Genomic DNA, 25,289 nt, shown 5'->3' with positions numbered 1-25,289 from the left:
TAACTAAGAAACGTCTCAACAGTATCAACTGTATGTAAATGTAGGAAGCTTCTTAAATGGATGTAAATTGATGTATACATTGATCAATAAATAAGGGAAGGAGGATGTACTATCAGGTCACAGTTGGCAACACTGAACCAGGTAGCGCCTAACTCTCTTGGCAATGGCCAACATGCTAACATCTATTTATCGTACATGAAGAGCATGAGGAATGAGCAGGCACTGGTTATTACATCCGCAACTGGAAAACATTCATCACCAACTAACTTTGTGTCATAAATATATTAAAAAAAAGATCTGTAAGGGAATGCAAAATAAATAAAAACGAGACATACGACTACATGACAATATTTATATACATAGTACATTTTCAAAGGACAGAACACATCTTAAAACCAACAAAACTCATTAACAGTATGAGAATTGCTTCTCTTTAGACAGATATGCAGAGGAAGAGATGCAACCCTCAGCTGGGGAAAAAAAAGGCACTAAATATGAAACAATTTTTCTTTACTATAAAAATACTTTGCATGAACACACACATATTACTTACATTGATTTCAAATACCCTCCAATTTACAGCTGTAACTGTGACCTTGGAGTGCAGTATTGACATTGCTACTGTCTTATTGCTGTTCCCTGAGATATAGCATTATCACACACACATTCTTTGGTCGATGCTGCTTAGTTCAGGACAATGCACTGCAGTGTAGCAGTGTTGTCAAGGTGATAAGATGGGACACACGAGACAAGTGGAAGGAACAAGGTCATCGTGACAGTGAAGACCTGGACAAACGAAGCTATGACGTGGATATTTGTGTAAAACTGCAAACAACTTTCAAAAGATGACATTACAGTGCAAATAACATCTTTAATGGCTCCAATACTTCCTATAATGTTTGTTCCCTAAATTTTAACTATAACATAATTATTTACATACTTCCTGCTAGACAAGCATGAGTTGACAGGAAATGGAACACAAAAAAACAATAACCTTAATCACTCTTTTGTTCTTGGACAAAAAATAAGTTTTAAAGAAAATATCTAATACCAAGGATGGAGTATAATTAATATATGTTATAAAGCTAAGTATGCAACCAAGTGAAATGATGTCCTAAGAAGATAAATTATGAAAGTACTAAACCACAAAGCAAATTTTAAATTACGATTTTACGAATGACTAGCTAATTCAATAGTATTAATAAAAATAAGAGCATTAGAACAATAAAATTGTTAAGAGAACAACATAATTAGGTAGGTTGTAAAAACAATATTCACACAAAATTATTTACTTATACATTACTATCTACACACAGTACTTACAATATAGTATCAACACTTTACATCTGAATGGTATCTAAGGATGTTTACTAAAACAGAGGTATTTCTTATAGAGTGCACTCAAGCCTCACAGTTCTATTCTTCGTCATGTTTGCCAGTGTCTCCGAACAGCGCACGGCCAAGATTATCTCAGCCATGCACCGTAAATTATAAATAAGTACCATAGCTACAGTGAATTACAACTAACCTGAAACCTTTGGAATCAATTTCCGGGAGTTGTATCTGTTGTAATCGCACACAGTTGAATCAGACTAGCATGCAGCTGATTGATGACATAACAGGCCACGCACTGGCTGAAATAAAATATGCTCCGATCAGCTGCAATTCACCATAGCTGATATGCCTGGCTTTACAGGAACCGAGGCTGGCTTTGATGAGTTTTACTGGCCCACCATGCCACGGTTTTACAGAGAATAACATGATACATACTAGTTGCTACCAACTACCTGCTAATGCACATATTAGATTATTAAAGCACTTCGGAAAATGATCGAGCACTGTAAAATGTAAAGGCAAACAAAAGGCAAATGGATAATATGCCTCCAATACACATCTCACTCTTCAGACAACAGTGAGCACCACACATTTATTGCAGTTGGCACAGTCCTTGTTTTGAAATTAAAGTTTTGGGCATATGAGTTTTTTATAAGTGAAACTTATTTACAGTCGGTAGGGTAAGTCAAGGTGATGATGTCAGAGTGCAACAAAAGTGTATGTTCAGAGGGCAACGAAAAGTGCAATGATTTGGAGTGGGGACCTTGATGGAGGGGAAGGGGGCTCAGGAGTGGGGCACTAGATGACATGTTTGCATTGTAGCAGACTTGCACACACTCACACTTGCATACTTCATGGTATTCACAAAAAAAAAAAAAAATCCCAGACTTTTCCAGTTGAAAATAAAAAGATCCAAAGAACTATGGATGAAAAAGAAGAAAGACTTTGGACATTTTCCTATACTGTACAGTATAACATATTACAAAAATTAAACTCACCACCAGATAATTAAGGTAAAGATGACAAATGTTTGAAGATATTTTAAAGTTATTTAATGCATTGTTCTTCGAGCTTAAGAGCTACTGTAGGCCAATATGCATGAATGACTAACAAGGTATTTCAAATTAGTAAATTACTATACTGTATAAATACATGATTAGTAATGATTGATTCATCATTGAATAAAAAATTGATTTTCTGGGGTTTTCACCCCTTATCAATGGATCCACTTTGATTCCTAAACAAGACACGCATACAAAAATGTTTAGATCGCATACAAAAATGTTTAGATCTCCTACAAAAAAACTTGATTCAAAATCTTCTGTAAATCAGGATGTTCCTAAAAATGATACTTTAATATTTAAACCAATCAACATGGATGATTTAATCTCTGTGACAAAAGTCGATGAATTAAAAAATGAGAATGAGGTTTTGAAGACATTGCGCTTAGTTTCGTGATCTGAAAATGCTGAAACTAAACAGAAACTTATTCATATAAAGCAATTTCTGTTAAGTAAAACTTTAAATGTTCAATCTTATAGTCAAGCTCTCAGCTCTGCATCCAGCGGCAAGAAGACCGAAGGTGTTGCAATTCCAGGGTCTCGAGTAATGGATTTCTGACATTATAGGTTATAAGGGGGCAGAAGTGTTTACTTAACGCATAACAAAATCATTTGAAAACATTTTTGTCTCTAACATAATTTATGTAAGTATTGTAGCTAAAATTTAAAAGAAACTTTCATTAGTTGATAGACATATATATTGATTTGATACAGTCCTAAAAATTAGAGATACTTAACTTAGAAATGTCAAAGACCCAAGGAATGGTTATTAATAATATTAAAATTGATCAGGAATGACACGGCCCGCTAGGTTGCAGCGATGAGGAAACACTGCCGCCAATAGAAACATACAAGGTCTCACAGGCGGGGGGCCGGGTAGTAATGTTTGCTCACGTAAGCAAAACACAGCCGCGATGACAACAAATATATTTGTCTTGTGCACCTCGCAGCGGGAGACCTTCAGAATCACTGAAGAGATGCTTTTTAAGCAGGGCAGATAAGCAGAGTGAGAGGAGGGAGTATTGTCATATGAGATACAAGACAGCTGTTAATGAGAAGGGGAAATGGGACAACGAATCTGTGAAAAATATTCGAAACCAAGGCACGGGAAGGATTCGTGCTGTTATGATAAACAATCCTCAACTCAGCCAGGTACGGCTTCTTAAGCCACAGAAATCGGTCTGAAGTCATCAGTCGCAGCCATACTAAATATCATTTGAAAGATGTGACAGTTGATATCGTGGACATGGGCCATCAGCTAGGATTTCACAAACGCCAGTCTCACAATTGAGGACCGCAGGAAGAAATAACTGAGACGAGAACAGTGATTTGTGTCGGATGAAGAAAATGCCAAACCCAAGAGAGAACTGAGTAACGAAGATGTTTCCAAATTTTTTGGTTTATTAACAAAGTATTCTCTGTCCTAGATGAAAATGAGCCACACGAAGAATGCAAAAGTGTTGCGATTAAAGGAATCAAACATGGACGTGACGTTTACAGTATATATATACTTTCATGTTATGTTTGTGCTGTGGAGGAAATCAAAATCTGCTTACTTGATACTAATTTGTTTAGCACACTATTATAACAGTTACAAGCTAGATGTTTACAGTGACCGTATGTTCTAAAGTTAGATAAAACTGGTTTTATTTTTTGAGTTTTGTGACAACGAGCAGGTGCACAGCTGTGCTGGAGGTCACGACGAGCTCTCAGCTATCTCCCGCCGCACGGTGTCGTACTTGTCATATAAAATATTCAACGATGGGCTTAAAAAGATAAAAGGTGTAATGCATTCACAGTTAAGTGCTATTCTACACATTTATATCATGTAAAGAATATTTCCCTACACATTTTGGAACACATTAAATAAATTAGCATTATATGCATTGAAAGTAATGCTTCAGAATAAATGATTTCGAATAACACAGATGTTTTTAGGACTGCAGTAGTCATGCTAAGTGAGGGATTGGTGTACTTGATTTAATCTTCATTGCACAGGTCAAATATGCATAGAGTTAAAAATTAAAAACTGTTGATCTCATCTGGTTGAGTAAAATGAACTCTACTTACTAGCTTTAACTAAGTTCCAGTTTTGGAGTCTCAGCCCATATATATATACTGTATTTACCAGCATATGGGTAGCACATTTTTATGCAGATTTTTAGTTTAAAAGTGTGTGAATTTATAACTTGGGATAAATTTTTTTTTTTATAATTGCGGTGTGTCTTGAGTATGTGTGTAAATAACTCTCCTATGTTGGTTTGTACTTAAGTATAAATTGTTTAGTTGAAATATCTGAGCAGTTTGTGAATGGCGCTGCAAGTGCTGGCTGGCACTCAGCCAGTTTGTGTGAGTGCATGTGGCCATGGAGCGGTGGTGATGATTCTCCCCCCCTCCCCACCAAGGTGAACTAGCACTATCTACAGGTGTCTATTTCAACAGGTTTTATGAAGCAACTGTAACCCAATATTATTGTTTTTTTGCGCTAGATTACTCAACTTTCAAATGCAACATTCCATGACAAAACTATAACCATCGTTGGTGTATCAGAGCCCGGCTTTTACGTTCTTCAGCTCCTGCATGGATTTCTGAATGTCTCGCTGACTGTAACGTGGGTGTTAGTTTTCATAAAAGAAACTGACAAGAAAGGGTAGCTTGCTTGCTCTCCCCCCCCCCCCCCCCCCAATACGGGAAAAGGACTGCTTAGAAAAAATTCTATAGCCGGGAAGGGATACACGACTCGTATTCAAGGGCAACCCTTACGGACAAAAAAAGTTGTACTTTATGACTCCAATTACAGGTGCGACCCATACGAAGGGGCAACTCTTCTACGGGTAAATACAGTAATAATGAGAATTTGCCTTCCTTAAATCATGGATCACACAAACCATACGAGATTTACAAATACTATAACAGTGTCTATTAACAGTATTATTACTAGGGCCTGGAATTTTTCGCGATCGTGAATTTTGCGAAAATTCGCATAAAAACGCGAAAAGTAAGTACATTCGCGAAAACCACAACATTTCTATATGACACTGCGAATATATCCCCGAAAAGTACCATTACAGTAGAATCCCGCCGATGCGACCCCCCTCTGATGCGTCCATCCCGTTTATACGACCGTTTTTTGAGAAACCGTGAAAATTTGAGCAGAGAAAGTCGAAAATTTGAGTAAAATCGGCTGAAAAACAAGTCTGTTACACTTTGTTGGGCGTTATGAGTTCACGTTTATCTTGGCGAGAGCTGTACTGTAAGCAGGCAGGCATACAAAAGACGTCTAAAAATAGATACCACCCCTCTAGACTGTCCATGCGGCAGTGTCTAGCCGAGCTCGGCGGGTCCACTATCGCACGAAAAGCCGTCTCAGCTGTCATGTTATCTTACCCGCCCACACGAAAAGCAGCTGAGGTAGCTTCTGCGCGAGCGTAAGAAACTCGTCCGGTCAGGCTGGCGGTAGCGGCGGCTTGACGTCATACTTGACGTGATGCGATGCTTACCTCTCCCATCCCCTGCTAATTCTTCAAGGCTCATCCCTCCCAGAGCCACAAACCATGTAAAAACACCCACCCCCCCCCCCCCTTTTACCATCTAACATTTCAACACATTCCCTTCCTTATTTCATCCTTCTGCGTGAGAAACTGTCAGCATCCTCCTCCCCTCCCACACCGCGTGCGACAAAAGCCAGGTTGTATAGTCCATTCTTGGTAAAATAAATATTTTTATGGGCTTATACGACTGTCCTTTGCCCCGTTAATAAATACTTTATAAGTTTAAGTTATTATGAAACAATTTGTTTATTAGTCACACAGCAGTTTCTGCTGAAAAATCACTAATACCTCCAATTTTATTGAATAGAAAAATTTAGCAGGGCTGTAAATACCTATATTCATTTTACTGCATAGTTACTTTTCCGTCTGCATTCCAACATGTTTTTTTTCTTCCTTTTTTACGCTGTAAAGGGCCGTGGAAAAGATAATTGCTTGAGCTGTCAAGATAAACATCGCTGATGGCAAGGGCGGGAGTGCATCCTGTCGGTCTGTCGCTGTGATTATCTACTCCAAAAACATGTCACAGCATTTCAGGATAGCATTGTTCTTATATCTTTCGTTTATAGCCGAATGTTTTCTACCTGATCCACACAAGTTCCTTCGCCACGTTTTGAACAAAAATAACCACCAGCCGGCTAGCATAGCCGAACTCGCGTGACACGAATTCACTTAGCGCGAGTATTTATCGGAACCCATTGTTCAGGGTATGCGAGTCCGAGGTGTAAAATGAATTTAAAAAAATTGTCTTTTTTACTCCATAGACTATTTGAATATGAAATCTATGCGAACAAAGGCGATTTTTTTTATGTATTTGGATATATTTGGGGGGGGGGGGGGGGGGGGGGGGGGGAAGAGAAAGATTGGCCCGAATTCTCTATTGCGACCATTCCGTTTATAAGTCAGTTTTTCTGGGAACCGTGAGGGGTCGCATCAGCGGGATTCTACGTATTTGCAGATCACTTATACTCACGTAAGGTTAAAGTATCATTTAACCCAAAAAATTCCATTGACAAACACCTAAATTCGGCTAAGCATGTGGCATCGGCAGCCGAAAAAAAAGAAGAAAATTTGTAGTTGCAAACATCTATAGCAACGTGTCTGTTTTGTGTAACTGTTTTGGATTTAATTGGCTGTTATTATGCATATTAGTCTATTCCTAGTATACATGGATTGTTTATTAAATATGTAAACTATTATATTCAATAACTGCACAATTTAGTCAACATTTAAAATACCGGTAAAATTTTCATTGCATAACGAAAATACCGACTTTAAACCACCGCTTTTCTAATTTGAAAGTACCGCTTTTTGCATACTGAAAACACCGAAATTTTCCAGGCCCTAATTATTACAGTTGGTCATTTCCAAAATAAATTTAATACTAAATGCTAACGACTTCACAGGAAAAAAATCTTTGCAGCAGCCTGTTATTAATTTTGGGCATTATATAAATAATATACTACGCTTTAACCCAATTTTAAAAATTATGCGATAAAAACTTGTTATGGCCTAAAAACTGCTCAATATGAATAGTGTCTTTATATTCACATCTGTCCCTTTAACCACTTATTATCAATCTGAACTAAAAATTATGATGAATGCAAGGAATATTAAATTATTTTTCTATCTTTACAGAAAATAATATTTTTAACAGTTCTGTGAATACATCTGTAAAATTGCTGCACTCAATAAATCTGTGATTCTTAAAGAGAGTATTAAACTAAACAAATAAATTTGTATAATACTACACAAATACACATTTGAATAATTTTTTTCAACTAGACAAAATAAATTATAAATTTCTAGGAACATTCACAAAATTACGTTATGGTGTCAATGCTATTATAACTTTACCACAGAAAGTGAGACTGCATCAGATTTTCTGCTGAAGAAAAATTAGAATCACTGCATAGAAATTTAAATTATTTAAAAAGAAACTGTAAATTTAAAAACATTGGAAAAACTTGTGTCAAACAATGTGACAAAACTGGAGCTATATATTACAGAAGAGCATTCACAATTATCAATCACATGGTCTTCTTGAACCAACGGTTCATTGCAAACCTACCCTGTCTGTCACCACCACATGTTGCACAGGCTAGCACTGAGTGGCCGTGCCAGAGGCGTGCCACGACGGTCACGCGGGCCGGCCGCGCACCACCTCGCGCACGTGCTCGCTGGCCAGGCGCAGCATGTGGTCGCTGGTGCTGCCCACGTGGGGCGGCTGTGCCAGCAGCAGGTCACGACAGAGGCGTGCCAGTGCCGCAGCGCACGAGCGGAACCGTGGGTGCTGCAGGCCGATGCCCACCGCGCGCAGACTCTCTGCCACCGCCCACAGCAGCTTCTGCAACACACCACTCTCGCCAGTCCTCACACCGACCACACCTGTCACTGGAGTAAAACCAACCACAGACAAGTTTCAATGTCACAACTGTGTTTATCATATCCCCTGTGAATGTAGATCCACATACATTAGAGACACTTTCAACAGGCATTAAAGAACACAAAAACAATATAAACATGCCTGGGACCAGTCTTAAAATGCTTTGGGACAATGTTTCTCCACTCATTCAGGAAGAACACCCAATAAAAAGGAAAATAAAAGTAACATAGTTTATTGTCAGCAATAGCAATATTATCAGTCAAGTACTAAATTAAAAAAATACATGGATACCTTTAACTACAACTGAAACTAAGGTACCTACCACAAAAAACTACAGCCAACCAAATACCCTTGCAGCGAGACACCACCCAAACACATCAGCTCTCAGGTGCAAAGCTAATCAGAGGACTGCTCGTCTGTCATTGGCCACGCAAGAGAGAGGTGTCCTCATCAGTCTGCCTGAGCCTGAGGACCGGAACAGATCTCAACTATTGTCTTAGGAAGCCAGTGTGTTTGTCTGTGCGGTGTCCAGAATATCTGTTTTTTTTTTTTCAAGTCACTGGGTTTGCCAGTGTGAATCTTGTGTTGCCAACATTATCTGTTAAGTATTGTCGTTGTGCTGTCCAAGGTTTTCTTCTGTCTTTATTCACTGTCCTTGTTGCTACTGTCTTCTCACTGTTAGCCCAATGTGTCCGTCTGTGCATTTTATATTTTTAATTTTTTTGACTGGGGCTGATTTCAGCTTATTTCCTGTATATTTGTATTTTCATCTTTTTTGAATATTAATTTTTTTGTCCGTTATTGAGATTCCTTCTGACATACAGTGTAACCAGCAATAGTGTAGGTTGAAAATAACATCTTGAATGTTACTTTTTAATGGACTAAAGTAAATTGATAATAAAGGATATTAATAGTTAGCAATAAAAAATAAAAGAATAAGTTATAGTTTCTTGGCTTATATCATTATTACTGATTTGTCGTATTGTGTTTAATGCTTCAAAGTGCCATTTCCTTTATGTATGCATGGAAATAAAAAAATTCACATAGCTGGAAAAAAAGTACTAATTCATAGTCTGCCCTACTTCTACTGATATTTGATAACTGGTATCGGTCATCAGTACTTTTTCCGATATCGGCTGTTAAATTAAACTGATATTATCGGTTACACAATTTCAAAGCTGCTTGTAAGACAACAAGGGGGAGTGTTTGTGTACCGTGTCTCAGGTTACTGGCACTGGTGCTGCCGTGCTGCCGATACTTCTCTGTCTGCTTCCTGACCTGAACAGCAATCCAACTTGCGTTCAGTTTGCTGCTGCTTTGAAAACTGCCATTGTTAATGGATTGGCATTCAAGAGTTTCTCAGGTAACTGCCAAAGGAATGATGTCAATATTTAAAATGATTTGCGGGCTTTCTTCGCAACTGAATGTCAAGAAAATGAACAATATTCAACTTGTGACTATACATATGTATCACCGTGCTGCAACTAGAATTGATCATGCAGTTGAAGCAGGAAATGATTCAAATATCATCACCATATGTCGCAGGTTTCAACACCCACAAGCTGATGGGAAAGTTAAGTGTGACAAGTGGAAAGTGTGTTTGTTAGGAAGTAAGTAACATTGACTTTTGTAATACTGGTGTAAGTTTCAAAGAGTACTCAAGTGTGTCAGACAGTCTGACACACCCATCTCAGAACTTAGTCACTTTTGTTACAAAGTTTGCAAATATATTTGAAGAATTAATGGTTGCCAACAGCGACATTGATAATCTTATGCTGTCGCTATCTCAGCATGTTCTGAATATTGTTGTATGCCATAGCCGGAAGAGACATATTGCAAACAAAATACAGATTATCTTCGAAATGGTATTGTAAAAGCAGCTGCAGAAATTTCAGTATGATGGTGGTGCAAACGCATTAATCGAAAACTGATTACAGCATTTCATTTTCGGCGGAGTGGGGAATATAACCTTTTGCCTGCTTTGTTTCAAACTCTTTCCTTTTGTTGGTCGTACTGATACATGTTAAAATTTCTTAGATACTTTAGGGGCTATTGACTAAGTAATTTTATTTTTACTAAGTTATTTTATTTTATTGTGGCAGTTGTTTAACTTGCTAATGTCTCCAACATTGTTCTTAATTTGTGTGTGGTATGCAGGATATGCTGCTAATGCACCTACTTAAGCTCTCTTAAGTTGTATCATTAGCTTTTTTTAAGGGCAGAATATTATTTAGGTTATCTTTCATTTCATCTTTGACTGATTCCAATTGAAAATAAGTCTTAGGACACAACTGTTTTCATCACTATCATACAAAAAGTAAACTTTCTGTTCAATGTCGGGTCCATATACACATGAAAAAGATCTAATTAATGCAATAAATAAACAGCAGTGATACTTACCACAAGCCAAAAGTATAATTTTATTACACCGGAATAAAATTTATTATTGGGCTGCAAAAATCAAAGAGTTTGGAAAAAATATTTCCAGAAATGTCATTAATAAAACCAAAAGTGAGAAAAAAGTGTGCAAAGATACACTAAAAAATAAATTTACAAGTAAAGCAGTATATTTAATGATTATAACTTAAATTTTCACTGACACAAGATAAATATTGACTAATCAAGAAGTGTTTAACATTCTTTTTTAAAAAAAAAGTTAAGAAAGCACATTTCCTTATTAAACCAAGGAGGCTTGCTTGTTGAGTAAAAATGCCTTTTTTTGTTATTAAATTTACTAATGGCATACAAAGAAGGTTTTATTTCCTGTACTATGCTTGTGAATTTTATTTGTAATAATAAGGCATTCTTGCCATACATAGGCATTTTACAATTACACTAGATTCCCGTTATAGCGAGGTGTCACGGTTCCGGGTTTGATCCTCGCTATAACCGAATTGGACAAATTTTGGCCCCCAAAAAATAAAAATTAACCGAAAATAGCATAAAAATTGTGTTTAAACCTGTATAATTGGAAAATAACAGGTAATATTAACGAAATCTTAATTTCTGTGAGCAGATGTGTGAATTCTCTTTAAAACGATACCCCATAAGTACGGATGTGATCACCGATTGCGTCAAAATAACCAGAATACCCTGCCACGCCACGTAAGTATAGCATCTTGGCCCGCGGCCGACACAGCATTGTCCTGCTATCTATTGACGCGGGCTGTCTGCTAGCGGCCATGTTGGTTCGGGATGTTGCTAACAGGTGGTGCTAGTGTAGCGCGACGATTTAATTCCTTACAAAAAAGCAGGAGTGCGGCTGCGGCAACGCACGTACGCCTCAAACGTAATAGTCGCTGGAAAACAATACTTTTTTCATTTAAAGAAACCTGTCAACTTTTTTAGAAAATAAATTTGGGATTAAACTCAAACCATCACCACCCCTTTCCCAGACAGATACCACAACAACTGACCGAACAAAAGTTACAAGAAAACTGCCCTAGCGATTCGGAAAGAAATACGGTAGTGCCTACTAGAGGTGTAAAAGTAACGAAAAAATGTGTACCCGTATGTATTCGTTACTATAACAATTAGTACTCGTTACTATCGTTACATTACTCGTTACTTCTGATACCGCATAACATGCTATGTTATGTTGCAGCAACGAATCCAGTCGTATTGCGTACGCGTACAGTATTACGTCGCGTAAATAATAATAAATAGAATATAAACAATTAACAATATTTGATAATTAATAGTTTTTGTTAGCCAAGAAACAATTAAATCTCATTAGAGCGGCTTTTTAATATTATCTCTTTTAAGATAACAACCAAAAAAACATGAAAATACGTGATTATAAAAACAAAATCATACATATTTCTAATTTGTGAATAATACTTTCTTACGTTGTTTCTGTTCCAATCTCAAACTTTGTCTACACACGGCACAGATAACTAACGGAAGTTTGATAAAAGAAAGAAAGGATGGGATTCTATTTTTAAAGCCACGCACTTAGGTGGCAACTGCACGGCTGAAGAATGTGACAGGCGTCAACGGCAAGATGTCTAGTGGCGAGCGAGAGGGGTGGAGATAAAGCAGACAAATAACAAAAGCGCGCTTCAAGCGACCACGCCGTAAATTCCTCAAAAATACCTCGTTATAGCCGTGTTCTCGCTATTACCGTGCTCGCTATAACGAGATTCTACTGTATAAATAAAAAAATGAATAAGTACAGAGCATCATAGTGTTGTGATTGTTACCTAGCTTTATCTGTTACATTCGTATCCCATTTTTCTGAGATAATTACTGATACTACTGGTGAATTTTGTCTACAGTTTCTATTCATCAGATATGCAATCTGCAGTTAAATTTTCAGTTAGAGAGCTTTTAATGGAAACTAGGGGTGTAAGCAATAGTAAATAAATCTATCACACCCACCAAGAAAAGAAAAGGATTTGAAATCAAACAGCAGGCCAAGAGTTTCTGTCCCCTTCCCAGCTTCCACACTCACATTTAATTCTGCGCACGTGCGCGTGCACACACACAGAGATATATATATAACATACCTGCCAACCTATGAAAATCTGAATTAGGAAGATTATTAAACACAAATAAAATTACCAATTTGACAAAAAAAATACCTATATGGCTACAATGCAGACTTGTACTGCTAAAATACAACTAAATTACACAAATCACACACTATCAAAATAAGCTATAGCCTATAGCTACATTAAAAAAATATTTGTGTGTTGCTACCTGTTGACTGTGATACTTGAAGATCAGCACAATATTTCACACAAGAATACAACTCACAGAATCTATCTTGGCTTCCGATAAGAATTTTGCCAGAAAATTAATATAACATAGTCAAACAATGTGGATTATAAGGAGAAAAAAATAAATAAATAAATGCTTAGCTAATTTGGAGCACTGGAGCACTGTGGCTTTAAAGAAGCAACTGTTGCCTTCTTTGCTCTCTTTAAGAACTCAGAACTAAAATTTTGTTCATAACACAAATTTGATTTTCTTATCTTCAATATTGAAAAGGATTCTAAAGTGTCACTGGACATGGAGGATCTGAACTGTGTTCTGTTCTTTTTCACCAAACTGAAAATCCTTTCACATTCTGCATTGCTGTGTGGAATGGAAAGTATTGACAGCATTATTCTACAAATTTTATCATATATCAAAATACCATCTACTCCACGAATTTTGGCTAACTTAGCCCACTTCACATCTTCACTCTCTTCCGTGGCAACAATGCCCGAAATATCATCAATCTGAAGAGCTGAGAATTGTTTTGTCACTTTATCCATAGCTGAATCTCTTGATTCGCCTTCTTGAACAGGAAGAATAAAAGGAAACAAATCCACAAAATAGTGAACGGATGAAAAGCTGGAATCCTGAATATTTTTCATTATTGCCAATTACTGCATTCTTCAACACTGCATTTCTGATGGGATTTATTAACAATGTAGTCACAAGCTGTAACAAAGTAGTTCCTAACAGCTGCAAAAAAAAAAAAAAAAAAAAAAAAAGCTGTTTTTCCTTTTCACTAAGTGTTTGTGCAATTCTAGATGCTTGACATCCAATAACTAAATCCACGTCATCTTTTTGATTCTGGACACTATGGTAGTCAAGTTCAAGTAAAGAGCAACTATTTAAAGTTCTTGGTTTTACAAAGTTTGAAATCAATTCTCTTAAAAAATCAAACAATTCTCTTAAAATGTGAATATGAGGTGACGATGATTGAAGAATGACATTCAGTTTTTCAAATGATGGCACACTTAGGAGAAATGCACACAGTGCTTTATTGAGATCAGAAGAAAGAAACATAAATAGTTTTTCTTCTCGATTCATAAAAGGACTTTCATTCTTCAGAATAGGAACATCATTTTTTGCCGAAGGTGAAGCTACTTTTTTATGGCTGGTAAAGGAAACAGAACTTGGTTTCCTTTTCTTATCTGTTTCTTTATCTAGGCCTTGATGGGCTCCACTTGAGATTGCACAGGACGAGTGTTGAAGCTTAGGAATTTTGTAAGAGGTTAGACACACAGATTGTTTCTGATTTAATACCTCTGCCTTAAAAAAGCTAAGTAATGGTTGCCATTGCTCAAAAACTCACAACAAACTTCTTCTAAGAGAAAGCCATCTTGAACACATATGTTTCAGAATTTTCTTGGCTTCTGTATCGTGCAGATCTTGAAACTTGTGTAACCTTTCTTTTCTCTTGGAACTCTTCTTCAAATAATAAAAACATGTCTACAAGAATGTCATCGACTTTTACTAGCAGAGAGATGCAGCTTTTTCTGCAGCTAAGTTTATTAGATGACAAACACAGCCTATCTCAATAAGCCCAGGGTGTTTTTCCTTCAACACTGCTGCGACACCATTTTTATGCCCTATCATAACATTCATATTGGGAAAGCACTAGAGATGTACGAACCTGCAAATTTTTAAGTTGAGTCGAGTCAAATTTTACAATAATTAGTTTGAGTCGATTCGAGTCGAGTTTGTAGATCATAAATTCAAGTCGAGTCGATTCGAGTCTGAATTTTTATTTGAATCTTTGACACTTAAGTCGAGCTTGAATATTTGCACTTTACTGCTAAAGAGTCCTTAGATGGTTGTCTTATTATATCATGGCCCACTTAATCAAATAAATTAAAAATACAAGTATTAATACAAATAATTCATCTAGAATAAATTCTTAACTGATATAATTATTATATATCAGTAAAAGTACGCCTAAATTAACACTAACGTGGCGGGGAAAAAAAATCACTGTTATTCTGCAACAAAATTTTAATCGCCGAAAGATCGGAGATTATGTACCGTTTAAGACAAAGGAACACGACTTTGTGCACAAAGGAACACGACTTTGTGCACAAACAGTTTGGTGGTTCCAATGCTTATTTTGGACAGAACGAGTTAGCTGCGGCCTGCAGCATTCACGAGTCAATAAAAAATAATGAATATAATTTAGGCTTGTAGGCGTGAAGGTTAGGTTAAGTTTCACACAATCATGAGAACATTTTTTGAAAACTTTCACTTATGGGAAGTGTAAGGCCGTGCTACAATTGGCGCAACATTACAATAAACGTTCCCATAACAAATATAATACATTTAAAGATTATTGCTACAACACTAACGCCGTTACGTTGCCGGCCAATCGCAAGCTGGCACTTCTAACCAATCCATGCTTTTGTATTTGTATTGAATAGTTACACTTTATAAAATACTTTATACTTCATAATTAATTTTAACTTGCCACTTAACTTGGATAGCAAACAATTATACAAAATGCAATCTCGCCGAATGTAATAATGTAAACACATGGAAAATAAAATTAATGTTCGCCAACCTACACTTACTAAAATTAGTGGAGCCATTAGACAAAGTTTTTTTAATGCCATTTCGTGATTGGTGGCGTATCAGTCGCAAACATGCGCTCTGTAACACAAATATAACGGTACCGTTAATTTATTATTGTAACGTTGCGCCGATTGTAGCACGGATTTACTAAAAAAGTAATATTTGTGCCGATATCATGATTATAAAATTTAATTCGTATTTTGTTTATTAAAAATGTGTTCGTCTTCTTTGCTATGTGGTCACACCTGTTAAGTTGGCAATATGTAAAACTAATATATAAATAATATGGCCGATTGTCATTATTGTTTGTAAGTACGTGTTTCGGTCTTACGTACGTAATTTTTAGTGTCGGCCGAAGTCACGTAAGGAGATATTAAGAATTGTAATTCAATTTTATTATATTTTATCGAGTTTTACCCGAATTTCCTTTTGAGTTTCGCCCCGTCGAGTAAAATAAACTCAAATGCCGAGCCAAGCCGAGCTGATGCTACTCGCTCGACTCGACTCGAATTTTCGAGTCTCGGCCCATCACTAGAAAGCACTAAATTACCAATATTCCGTCCGGTGCAGTCACCTTCCAGAACAGGAATGGAAAGAACAACATTTACAATTTTATGCTGTGCTTCATCATAAAACGTAACTACAATAGGATACAACTTAAAACTAGTATCGTTGCTACCATCAGTTGCAACTGAAAACGGCCCACTTTTTAAGTACGTACTGCACTACTCCGGATTTTGCATCCGAAGCCATCTCTTTCATAATAGCAGAAGTTTTGGTACGCCCACATCCATATTTCTTGGCAATTTTCGAGTATGGGAACATTTTTTTTTCAAGCAAACCTATGTCTAGATCTGCACCCCTAGATTTAACAAAGAACCTTGAAAGTTTGTGATTATCTTCTTGGCATTTTACGTTGGATAAATATTTCGCACTTTTGATGTGGACGCTGATGTCACTTTCACCGCCATGCGATATGTTGCTGTCGCATCTGCATATCTTACAAAAGCCAAACCTTTCCCTTTTTTGTCAGAATTTAAAATGCATGGAAACTCTGCACTATACGTATCACGGAATGTCTGTTAATAATATTGTTTATTCGTACTCATCTTTGAAAACATAATGCAGACAGTTTGTGCTTCATAACCTGTCACAAACGCCTAAACGAGGCAACGGCAATAGCCCGTAACAAAGTAAACAAATTCGTAAACAGTTATTTCACGTTGCACTCGTTGACCACAGCGTATTTTGCCAGTATAAATGTATTTGAAATTCAAATTTTAATACGTAATAGCAGCTCGTAAATTATAAATCAAAATCACCCATCTTAACTAACCGTCTAACAAACAAGCGATGACATACTCTGTAGAACTGTGCAATCGAGAAAAAAAAAACAATCGATACTCATGAGCACAACACGTGATACATGAATCGACATGAATGTTGAATCGATTTGGAAGACACCGACTATTTTTACCGCGAAGCTATTTTAATTACAAAAATAGGAAGAATTAGGACAATTTCGGAAAATCGTAAAGAGCAGTTATAATTCGGAAGACTTCCGGAAAAATCGGAAAGGTTGACAGGTATGATATAAATAAATTAAACCACCAGAGTTAAAAAATATTTGCTGACACTAGTTTATTCATTGCACTTGCAGACAGAATATTTTTTAAAACCATAAAATTGGTAATCTGTTATTGGATAACGAATCGTTAAAATATTAGTTATCGGAATCTGTATTGAAATTGGGTTTTTTCAATACTTCAAACCATGCCCTAACACATTGGTGCAGTTACTTCAAAACTGGGTTACTTCCATTGGCGAGTTTACTTTGTTTTTCTACAAACTTCAAAAATTTAAAAATATATAATTTGGTCAAGGTTTGGCAAAAAAAAAATGTGTTTTAGGTAGTGGTGTGCGGGATCCCGAATTTCGGGAAAAAATTCGGGAGGGCATTGCTTTTATTCCCTTCGGGAGGGAATAATATTTTTCCCGGTATTTTAGGGAATAAAATAGATGTTTTAAGTTACAACAAATTTGTGACAACGGCCCATTTGGCCTACAATAAAATGAAAAATAAAGAGATTGCTTTACGGTTTGATAAAGATAACACTTTTATTAATGAAAGTTATTTTTTAATGTCAACGATATCCATGGGGGAAAAAAATCCTGGAAAATGAAATACATCACGATCTTCTAAACTTACTTAAATAAGCAGTCTGACTGAAAATGCAACGCTGAACGAGACATTAATAGTTTGCCACATTATTGACAAATCCCGTGTATATTGCACATATCGTAATTTTATATTTGTATTAATGTTTCTGTTTATCGGAATGAAAGCGTATTACGTCTAAAATATTTTCATCAAAAAATCAAGACAAAAAACAGTGACGTAATTATCAGGGACAGCCGCGATTGGCCAGTGCGTCACTTAGAGGCGGGGTTACGCTACAGCCCACAGGAGATGGCAGCACCATCAGTTTTTTTTCCTGTGACACGTAAATGGTGAAAATAAGATTAAATTGAATAATTTACTTTTCTGATGTTTATTTGAGGTCCACAATATTAGGGGAATTTTATAAGGGCACGTATTAATACAAAATTATGTTAATATATTTTGTCATTTAGTTCACGTTACCATTACATGTTGGTTGTTTTGTTTAGTTGTTTAGTAAACATGGCTGAAGAAAAGACGCGTATTTGGAACTACTTTGCTAGAAGCAATGATAAACTTAGTGCTAAATGCAAGACATGCAATAAAACTCAGAAAAAAAGCTACGGCAGCACATCGGGTCTCATAAGGCACTTGACTCAACATCCAACTGTAAAGTTGGAATATGAGACATGGCAACAATTGTTAAGCTCACGACCCGTTACAGCAAATTCTTCACAACCAGGTCCATCAAAACAACAACGGATTGAAGATACCTTCCAGTGATACCATCTGCCGGAAACATAGTATCTGCAAAGAGAGAATCTTATCCACTCAACACGTGGAAGAAATGGTTTTCTTACATGAAAACAGAGCATTATACTAAGTCTGTTTTCTAATGGCACTATTGTGCTAAAATAACTCCAAAACTTATAAATATACCTACTGGCATCCTATATAGCTTATGATTCTCCCCCCCCCCCCCCCCCCCCCCGATTTTTCCCGATTTCCCTCCTGAAATTTTCCCGAGGCTAAATTTCCTTCCCCGCACAGCCCTAGTTAGAGGTGAATGCTGGTCACCTTGCGGTGTGGGCTGCTGAGGTCCGGCCGGCCGGCCCGCCCGCGGTTCTCGCTGCCCTCGGTGAGCGTGCGCGGCGCGCGGCGTGGGCACTTGGCGGCGGGCATGGCCGGCTCGCTCGCCTCCTGGGCACAGTTCTCGATGCCGTGCAGGGCGCGGCCCCCCTCCGCAGGCGGGCTCTTGAACAGCACGCGCCGCGTCGGCTTCGCAGAGCTCACCGACCCCGGGCCGGTCTTGGAGCCGTGTTCCCGCACCCCGTGCTTGCCCGCGTGGCTCTTGGCGCGCTCTTTCGGTCTGCAGCACCACAACACGACAAGCTACTCTCAACTGTGTAATGACATCAGGCACACTGAAATAATGAAAAAACTCAGTGAGCACGCATCACTAAGAATCACTCACAAATGAAGATATATCACACTTACTGATGTGATGTAACACCCTTACTAGAACTGTACATCAAATTACCCTGACATGCTGATTCATACTTAATCATATTCCTTTATTTCACAGTAATTAGAAACTGACACTGAAAGAAAAACTGTAACTGGCCAGAGGAATTTATTCCTACTGAACATGAACCAGTATTTATTTACTTATTTATTAAAAAAAAAAAGCAAGTTATCGCTAGAATAGAATTCCACAACTTTTTTTTGTTTCACTAGTTAAATATTACCATTGATAAGCAATTAGTAAATTTTAGGGCTGCATAGGATCCTGAAGCTCAGGAAAATTTTCGGGATGACAGGTTTCTTATCAGGTGGGAAAAAAAAAAACCTTTTGAAATTTTTAGGAATTTTTGTATAGTTATTTATGTGTAGTTTTATTTTCCACTATATCCGACGATGTATATATCAAGAATTTAAAACCACTGTTCATGATAACTAACACCATAAACTAACCAAAATTTATCAAGAGAACCATTCAGCTCATTACAATATATTAAAACTGGCAGCACATTGACATTTCAGTTTACAAGTTGACAATTTTCAGGAGTTCAGTAGAAACACTTATGTGCCTGCCCTATGTTTAGTTTAGTTCTTCAGTGGCAACGAGATGGAAAACTGTAGAGATCTGGTGGAAAACACTGGACCACATGCAACAAGGACTAGCAACCCTAACACACTCCTATGACCTGCTGCAAGGAGGTAAAAAAATGAAAAAAAGGTTAGCTGCTAAATTGTCAGAAAATAGAAATAGCGTAACTGTTTCTTCTTGGATAATTGCCTGATGTACTTGCTTAATTAATAACCTTCCCCCTTTTTTTCTTTTTATCAACTACAGAATAAGATTTGCAAAAACTGCGTGGCCAACTGCTTATCTCTACATCTGTTTTTGGCTTTACATTTTCTAGCTGGAGACTGCCTTAAATGTTTACGTATACAACCCCCAATAAACATTAAAATTCTTAAAATTTGGTATCAAGAATTTTGGTGTCTCATTCACACTTAATGAATGTACAGTTTAAATGACTCAATTTAAGATTTATGTGCAATAACTAGAGTCAAGATTTTGTGGTGTTATTTTAAGACAAATTTCGGTGTAAAGAAATAAAGATTTTGGTGTTATATGGTTTTATTTTTTTGCTCAAAATACCCACGGCAAAATTTTCTTGCTTTTCTGTATGACATGCAAATTTATTAAAACAAATATAAATAAACACTAAAACATCATGATCTAATTACAATTAAGTTCATTTGCAAATTCATAAATTCAAACTTTTAAATAACTACTAAAAATTTCACGACTAATTACAATCACATACACTACAAAATTACACACTTAAGCACTTCCAAAGTTACTATTAAGAAGATTTTATTGAAATGCTATCATAGTTAAATTTTCCGCATTTTCTGTAGTGAGACGTTGTCTTCTGTCACTAACTACCAGTGAGTACCTGGAAAATGAACGTTCTGCATCAACATTTGATGTTGGGAACCAGATTGCCCTTAAACTGGCTTGAGCAAATTCACTGTAGTCCCCTTTAAGGGAGCAAAGTACCTTTGCAACATCAATTTGGCTTGTTTCTGGCAATTAAAGTTCATCCTCAATTATTTTTTTTAAAGCAACATAGCCATGTATGAATGTATCAATGGGAAGATGGGAAACAGAAGGCAATGTTATCTTTAAAAGATTTGTGCAATGGGAGTGCATGACTTGATGTAAGTTTTTGGACATACGCCATTGCTAAGAACTTTTTCTGTTGAAGAAAAACTAATAAATAAAATAAATAAATAAAAATAAAAATAAAAATACTCAAAAAAAAGATACAAAAAACACACAAAATTAAGCAAACAATTGCTGTTGTCAACAAGGATATGAACACCACAAAATATTCCGAAACAGGAATATGGTCAGCAAACAAAGAAAAAACAAAGAAAAATGTACTAAGAGAACGAAAAAATCCCCACAAATGATGACAACACAAAAATATTGAAACTCAAAATAATTCAGCACAACAGTTGAAGCGAGACAAAAAACATGACAAAACGAAAAAACAAACAAATACTGTTTAGGTAAAACTATTGTATTTGTTTGTTTTTTCGTTTTGTCATGTTTTTTGTCTCGCTTCAACTGTTGTGCTGAATTATTTTGAGTTTCAATATTTTTGTGTTGTCATCATTTGTGGGGATTTTTTCGTTCTCTTAGTACATTTTTCTTTGTTTTTTCTTTGTTTGCTGACCATATTCCTGTTTCGGAATATTTTGTGGTGTTCATATCCTTGTTGACAACAGCAATTGTTTGCTTAATTTTGTGTGTTTTTTGTATCTTTTTTTTGAGTATTTTTATTTTTATTTTTATTTATTTATTTTATTTATTAGTTTTTCTTCAACAGAAAAAGTTCTTAGCAATGGCGTATGTCCAAAAACTTACATCAAGTCAAACAGAAGGCAAGTTATGCAGAGACTTCTGTAGGCTTGCATCTTCTATGCTAACCCTACTCACATTTCTTGGGTTGAACAGCAAATTAATGGCATTAAAGACTCTTAGACAAGGATGTCGTTTAACAGATGAGTTTTGCCTCAAACGCTTATGTTTCTCACTCGCGACATGTTTCACAAGCGTATCGCGTCTCTCGTAGTCTAGCCTGCAGTTACAGAATTTGCACATTAAAATTTTATCACTGATATAAAATCCTTCGCTGGAAAATTCTTTCGATCGGTCACTGGCAGAAACCTTCGTTTTAGGCATTATCAAAAAAATTTTAATCTCATAGGAAGAATTTAACCTCTCAATACGCAAAAACTTGCCGTGCTGGAAAGATCAAAACAATGGAGAATAGATGTGAATACAAACGCATACCAAATACCAACATATGTACGTGAAAATTAATACTGACATAAACATGTACTATTTATTATTTACAATCGTTACGTTAAGCAGGGTTAATTTTATTTTCGTAGTCTATGTACTTTATTTTAAATAAACAGTAAAAGCAATGCGGTTTAGTGTGTCATATTTTAATGATTAAAAACGTAATCGTAGAAAAACTAATTTTGGACGTTTGTTATTTTGGTATTTACAGAAAGTGAACGGCGGCCATTGTATCATAGTTATCAACATCTTAAATTATTATGGTACACAAGATTACCGTTTAAAGAAAATATTACGTTAATTCCGAGACTTCATTTTAAAATCTATTAAGAATCACCGTCGCATATAATATACACTAGAGTCCCGTTATAGCGAGGTGTCACGGTTCCGGGTTTGATCCTCGCTATAACCGTGTCCTCGCTATAACCGTATTGGACAAATTTTGGCCCCCAAAAAATAAAAATTAACCGAAAAAATTATAAAAATTGTGTTTAAACCTGTATAATTGGAAAATAACAGGTTATATTAACGAAATATTAATTTCTGTGAGCAGATGTGTGAATTCTCTTTAAAACGATACCCCATATGTACGGATGCGATCACCGATTGCGTCAAAATAACCAGAATACCCTACCAACTACCAAGCCACGTAAGTATAGCATCTCAGCCCGCGGCCGACGCAGCATTGTCCTGCTATCTATTGCCGACGCGGGCTGTCTGCTGGCGGCCATGTTGGTTCGGGATGTTGCTAGTGTAGCGCGACGATTTAATTCCTTACAAAAAAACAGGAGTGCGGCTGCGGCAACGCACGTACGCCTCAAACGTAATAGTTGCTGGAAAACTATACTTTTTTCATTTAAAGAAACCTGTCAACTTTTTTAGAAAATAAATTTGGGATTAATCTCAAGCCATCACCACCCCAACAACTGACCGAAACAAAAGTTACAAGAAAAGTGCCCTAGCGATTCGGAAATAAATACGGTAGTGCCGACTAGAGGTGTAAAAGTAACGAAAAAATGTGTAACCGTATGTATTCGTTACTATAACAATTAGTACTCGTTACTATCGTTACGTTACACTTTACTTCTGATACCACATAACATGCTATGTTATGTTGCTGCAACGAATCCAGTCGTATTGCGTACGCGTACAGTATGACGTCGTGTAAATAATAATAGAATATAAACAATTAACAATATATGATAATTAATAGTTTTTGTTAACCAAGAAACAATTAAATCTCATTAGAGCGGCTTTTTAATATTATCTCTTTTAAGATAACAAAAAAAAAAACGTGAAAATACTCGATTATAAAAACAAAAACATAGCCTACATATTTCTAATTTGTAAAAACTACTTTCTTACGTTGTTTCTGTTCCAACCTCAAACTTTGTCTACACACGGCACAGATAACTAACGGAAGTTTGATAAAAGAAAGAAAGGACGGGATTCTATTTTTAAAGCCACGCACTTAGGTGGCAACTGCACGGCTGAAGAATGTGACGTGTGAACGGCAAGATGTCTAGTGGCGAGCGAGAGGGGTGGAGATAAAGCAGACAAATAACAAAAGGTGCGTTACAAGCGATCACGCCGTAAATTCCTCAAAAATACCTCGTTATAGCCGTGTTCTCGCTATTACCGTGCTCGCTATAACGAGATTCTACTGTATATGGCTGCTAGTCACTGTAAAAAATATTTGATTGTGCTGAAGATGTGAATTGTCCTTACAGAATGGAAAAAAAAAAAAAACGTAAATAATCAGGATAGACGAACTTTTGTGTCATATCGCGGATTTCGCACAATTTCGTTTTATTTCGTGTTTTCAAGCGGTTTTCGGTGTTATTTCGTTTTATCGCGCATTACCATATAATCGTGGCTCTAGCAATAACTGGAGTCTTACTTTTCTAAACATACAATGTGCAACAGACCCTTAGTAATACGACTGAACAAATGGTTGTATTGCAAGAATTTTCTTTATTAATAGCGCTCTATCCCCCTGAGAAGACACATGGTTGGGAGAGAGAGACGGTAAACATAGCAGTGTTTATGGTTGGAAGGAACAGATGTCAATACTCATCTCCTTACCTTTTAGTGGGTCGCAAAATAATTCAATTAAAAAAAGGCGTGTGTACAACTAAAGTAAAGTTACAGGATGTCATGGCACTATACATATGTACAAGCTGTGAACAGTTTATAACCCAATTAATGTTGGTCTGAATTTTAAAAAAAAAAAACTAGTTTTTAAGATATAGGTTTTCTTTCAAAGTTTTAAAACATCCAACCTGTATCCAATTATTAGATACTATGATTACAATTTTCCATTTAGAAATCTTGTTCGAATGAGCCATCTTTGAAAATAACTGTCCAAGTAAGCAGGGTATATTTTTTTACAGTATAAATAGTCAAAGTTACCAGATTAAATTTTTCTGCCTCATATGAGTAACTTGTGCAAAGAAATTTTTTTCCCAAAATGTGTAGCATGTTTTATTTTCTTCTGAATTGTTATTAACAGTGGGGTTATTCAAGACTGCGTGACAAAAAAAAAAAGAAGTAAAAAATGGACATTTTTGGTCTCAGTATCTAATAATATACTGTAGAGTACAAAAGTCCAAACCCCCTTTTTTTAATAAGAAAAACACTCTCGAAAACTACTCTCTAGGTACTGCAATTTTTTTTAATACGAACCATCATTAGTTGGCCTGTTTGTCCTTGATGATGAGTTAAGGAACACTTTGTTTGGTAGAGTCGTGTGCTTCTAGATTGTTTGAGAAACTTCATAAATTTTTTATTGTAAATTTTATACATATTTTTAGTGTTATTATTATAGGTAGTATTTTTAATATGGTATTTACATGTGTGTTATTAGGACATATTTCACGTGTGGGATCATTATAAAATGTACCTCAATAACGTATTTGCGTGTGAATCGCGCGCCACCCCTCCAGGCAAGGTGAGAGAGGGGAAACGGTGAGCAAGTTGACAGTTGTTCCACTGCGATCGAGGAGAGAGAGTTATCGACGAGACGGCATGATGCGTGGGTACATTTCATAGCAGGGTATGAGAATTATGCATGAAATGAATGCTATAATTT

The 25,289-nt window shown here is 36.4% G+C and overlaps 1 protein-coding gene across 2 annotated transcripts in view; it reads right to left on the bottom strand.

The window, feature by feature from the left end:
- Positions 1 to 332: 332 nt before the first annotated feature.
- The window catches only part of LOC134540455 (uncharacterized), a 48,334-nt gene continuing 23,377 nt past the window's right edge, over positions 333 to 25,289 (bottom strand). The window contains exons 5-7 of one of the 2 annotated variants that reach the window (XR_010076443.1): positions 18,889 to 19,180; positions 8,016 to 8,291; positions 333 to 1,634 (exon numbers count right to left, since the gene is read on the bottom strand). Coding sequence is in view for 1 of the 2 variants with exons in the window: in XM_063383217.1 (XP_063239287.1) it covers positions 8,085 to 8,291; positions 18,889 to 19,180 (499 nt within the window). In the remaining variant the exon portion in view is untranslated. Of the gene's footprint in view, positions 8,292 to 18,888; positions 19,181 to 25,289 lie in introns of both variants that reach the window. The other variant, XM_063383217.1, reaches the window with a different exon arrangement.

The sequence above is a fragment of the Bacillus rossius genome, chromosome 16, assembly GCF_032445375.1.
Source record: "Bacillus rossius redtenbacheri isolate Brsri chromosome 16, Brsri_v3, whole genome shotgun sequence".
Classification (NCBI taxonomy): Eukaryota; Metazoa; Arthropoda; class Insecta; order Phasmatodea; family Bacillidae; genus Bacillus; species Bacillus rossius.
The sequence above is the reverse complement of the archived record's forward strand: the minus strand, read 5'-3'. Positions and strand labels throughout refer to the sequence as shown.